This window comes from Glycine soja, chromosome 7 (genome assembly GCF_004193775.1).
Source record: "Glycine soja cultivar W05 chromosome 7, ASM419377v2, whole genome shotgun sequence".
In the NCBI taxonomy this organism is placed as follows: Eukaryota; Viridiplantae; Streptophyta; class Magnoliopsida; order Fabales; family Fabaceae; genus Glycine; species Glycine soja.
In genome coordinates this window covers 37,228,364-37,232,704 of record NC_041008.1, presented here as the reverse complement: position 1 = coordinate 37,232,704, position 4,341 = coordinate 37,228,364, and the positions used below count along the sequence as shown (strand labels likewise).

Below are 4,341 nucleotides of genomic sequence, written 5' to 3'. Positions count from 1 at the left end.
TAAAAAGCCAAGGAGCACGATTTGGTCGGACAGAAAATCATTGTACGTACGTAGACAACAATTAGAAGATTCGGACTTCTTTGAATTATTATTTATTTTACACAAAAGAGTTTGATTTATACACCAACAAATAGTTGGTCTCAGGAGTACTCTACTTGGTTCCTTAGGCAGTCTAGGGGGTTTCACTCTTATAAATAAAACAAATAATTGAAATGAGAAAATTTTATCAAAGATGGTCGGTCATGTTTTCTAACGAATATTAATCATAAATAAAATACTAATAACATGATAAAAAAAATAAAAGAGTTTAATTTATAAGATAGAATCACAGTGTAATTTTAACTGCATTCTTTAAAAGAATACTTTTACAGTTTTCTTAAACAGCCTTTGAAAACAAAAATAATTATTTCTCCCATGTAAAATGGGACCAAATCAACCAACCATGACGGTGAACCATTGACAACAGAATTTAATACATGAACATGTACTCAACATGAAAGAACTTTATTTAAGGTTGTTTCCACTGGCCATCCCACGACAGACCAGAATCTGAACCACAAGCAATGAACACATATTAACACCAACACTTGAGAGCATAGTTCACAAGGACTTCCTATGCAACAAGGGGTCACTGGTGACTTGTGGCTCAAAGTCTGGTTTCACATAGCGGGCGAGTGTGTCGGCATATAACTCGTACCGTGAAGTCATTCTGAAACCCCACTTGTCTTTCACCTGCCTGCACAGGTTAAGATCCATGTCTGTTACTAACAAGCCGTCCCTATTGCGGGATAGAGATGGCGTGCACGATGCATCAGGTGCTGAAACATAACTGGATCCATAGAAGTGCCCGAAATCTGCATGTGCCGGCTTTCCATCGCCAGAAGTAAATTGATTGGGGAATGTCTCAGTTCCAACACGGTTGATTGAAGCAACAAAGTAACTATTAGCTATTGCAGCATTACGTGCCTGTAAAACAAAAACACTTTCAAGTTTCAAGCCATATGTATAATGTTGATATTCCAAAACAATAAAATCTGTCTGTTTATAAATTTAGTTGGTACAGGTTAAGCAGGAAGAATAACACATGCCAATTCCCTTGGATTTAACTCCTAATGTGGATGCATTTTAGAGTGAAAGGTGCAAAGTGATAATTTGTTGACTAGGAAATCAATAGTTGAGATTGTGATAAAATATATATACATGTATAACAAATTATGAAGTTGTTAAAATATCCAACCACTAATTGGACTTCCCACTCTACCCTCTTCAGTAAAGTCCAATTTTCTTGTAGTCACTTATGAACTAATTTCATGCTAAATATCAACCTTGCTTTAGCATCAAATTATGGTTGAAAGTTGTATATATAGCCATCATGAAAGAGCCTTATATTCAATATAAGAACCAGAAACAATAATTAGTCAAAAAGAATTTAGCATGTGTTCGTAAATATAAAGCGACTGACCTCTATTGGCCACATTGGTTCACTTAGTTCACCAACAGTGGCAGAAGGGTTGAAAACAATCTCTGCACCATTCAAGCCAAAGGCTAACCAATTTAAAGGATGGTGCCTACCATAACATATATTAATGGCAATTTTTCCAAATGCTGTTTCAAATACAGGGTGGCCGGTGTTTCCTTCCATATAATATGTGCTCTCATTGAAGTCTCCAACTCTTGGTATATGGTTCTGCCAAATGTTATGTGTTCATGAGATTGGTAAAAGGGAAGCTATTTGGCATTAAAATTAGAAGCAGAGAGCTTAGGCAATTACCTTCCTGTGTTTCCCAATTATATTGCCATGATTTCCAATTACAACGGCAGTGTTCCATATAACCTCTCCATGGTTAATATCCCTTTCAAGAATTGGACTTACAATCACCATGTTATATTTCAGTGCAAAGCTTTGCAAAAATTTTGTTGATTCCCCATCAACAGGTTCAGCAAATTCACACCATCTCTTCTCTCTTGTGCAGAAGGCAAATGGCATCATCCATGCTTCCTGCAATGGAATTATATAAAAACATTTATGATTTTCACACAACTGTGCGAAATCAATTGGCAAATGATCATACACATGCAACCTACTTGCAAGCATAATACGTTGACTCCAGAAGAACCAGCAGCTTCAATTATTGGCTTTAGTTTCTCAAAGATAGCCTTCTTTTGGTCCGCAAAATGAGCAGTGGTTGGAAGGACAATAGAGTTCTGAATCAAACCAACTCTCACTATCCGAGGTTCTCTTAATAGTTCCTTGTCAGCACAAAAGGAAAAGGCCTGAAATCAACCAGATTCAAATTCACTATATCAACCAGAGACATAGCACAAATAACTGTAAGAATTTCTATACAGAAAAAAGATGCTGACGTTAATCAAAAGACTAAACTAAATTCATATCATTTAACCAATAGGAGTTAATAGATTTCAACAATGATTCAACAGATAACAGCCAGACAAGAAAAGAAAGATTAGCTGTTCCCCTGCTCATAATCCAGATAGTGTAACTTTGTAAAATGTTTAATACTAGTACATCCAAGAAACCAATTTTTCTCTCGTATACGTATTCCATAGAACCATATGTGAAAAATCACCAAGAGCAAATTACAGTTTCATTTCACAAAGATATGCGCAACGTTTTAACAGAGGGGAACAAAAAAAATCATGATCTTGAAGGCATAGTACAGACATTCTTGAGGTGCCTAGACATTTGCTTCTGAAACATACTTTCGGAATTTAAACACAAATTCCATGATCAAGAAAGTTCACTTCAACTTTTTTGGGTGAAAATAACCACCCTTTTTAAAAGCTCTTTCAAGAATTTCTCAATAGTAAAAATCAATTATTTCTTCAAAAAAAAGTTCAACACAGCTCAAATACATTTAAGCCAAGTACATTAAAAAAGAGTTAAGCACAACACAAGTACTACATAAGCCAAGTACATTAAAAAAAAAGTTCAACACAACACAAGAAAAAACCATATAGTAAAAAGTGGATTGAATCATACCTGGATGTCAAAACCATGTTCCGCAGAGAGGGAAGTTGCAGATTCTGGGAGAGAAACTGCTTCAAGTGCTTTTCCACAATTAAGCCCAGTAAGCAAACGGCTGACTTCCTGCAACACGGCACTATCAGTGAGCCATCAGCAAAAAGTGCCAATTTAATATTTGATTCATTCAAGCCCCAACTCAACACATCAATCCAATTAAAAAAGAAAGACACACGATCCATTTTCAGTAAAGCTTGAATAGCTTTCAAGATGATGTTGGAAATGTAAAATTTACTTGAACCATTTACAAATGAAAAAATCCTCAGCCAAATACATTTTTTTTGTAACCACTGTAATTAGGATCTTTGGTTCTCCTGTGAGACCCCGAGATATCCCATAAGCTTCAGTCCGATTATGAGATTAATCTTCGGTTCAGAGCTTAATCGCTGCCAACTACGTCCATCGCGTCCGGGCAATATTTAAAAACTTGTTATAATGTTCAATTCCTTCTTACAGAGGCCAAGGAAAGTTGCTGGAATCCAAACTAATCAGAAAAGTCAGAGTACGGAAACCAGATCCCTTGAAAGTTGCATGTGGAGAGTAAAACACACAAATCCATGACATGAATCAATAAATAAATAAAAAAGTGAAATGCAAAGTTAACTATTGGCATGATGAATATGGCATCAGTGAGGTGATGAAAGTGGGCACCTGGAAGTGATGGGGGTTAAGATTATCCTTGAGAAGACGGTGAAGAGAATCGTAACCGCAGAAAGAGGCCGTGGTTTCTTCCTTTTCTTCTCCGTTTTGTGGCTTCTCCATCTCCCACCTTCTTCACTCTCAATCAGAGTGACGCTGGAATGATATGATAACGATGATATTTTAATGTATGATGAATTGAATAGAATCACGTATTCTATTCACATGTTTTGTATTGTTTCGTTGCGTGCCCTTTTGAAATGGAACCATTATATAAGTAATAATAGTAAATTACAAAGTGATTGTCCTATCTGGATTCAATGCCACCAAACACAATGTCCTAAATAAATAAAGAATATTAACCGTTATTGGAACTTTGCAAGTTCTATCTATGTCTCCTATGTGCAAGGTTCTCACCAAAAAAAAAAAAAAAACTATGTGCAAGGTTTTTCTTCAAAACAAAAAGGGTAAATATACTTTTCTTGCTGGCAATTAAGTATCTAACAGATGTAAAATTAGTATTTTATTTTAAAATGTGTAAAAAGTACAAGAAATTTATGTTACCATTAAATTTTCTACATCTAATGAAACTGGCGTGCTTACATAACGTCCCTAATGATGATATGGTAGCTTACTATTATCACATGTCACCCGTGCGT

General features: G+C 35.6%; 1 protein-coding gene across 1 annotated transcript; it reads right to left on the bottom strand.

Moving 5' to 3' along the window:
• Positions 1-289: 289 nt before the first annotated feature.
• On the bottom strand, positions 290-3,930 carry LOC114419415 (beta-ureidopropionase). The gene is made up of 6 exons (XM_028385068.1): positions 3,695-3,930; positions 3,002-3,109; positions 2,086-2,274; positions 1,772-1,999; positions 1,463-1,687; positions 290-966 (listed from the first exon to the last, which is right to left on the bottom strand). The coding sequence occupies exons 1-6, from the start codon at positions 3,803-3,805 to the stop codon at positions 601-603; spliced, it is 1,227 nt and encodes a 408-aa protein (XP_028240869.1). The 5' UTR covers positions 3,806-3,930; the 3' UTR covers positions 290-600.
• Between the last annotated feature and the right edge of the window lie 411 nt (positions 3,931-4,341).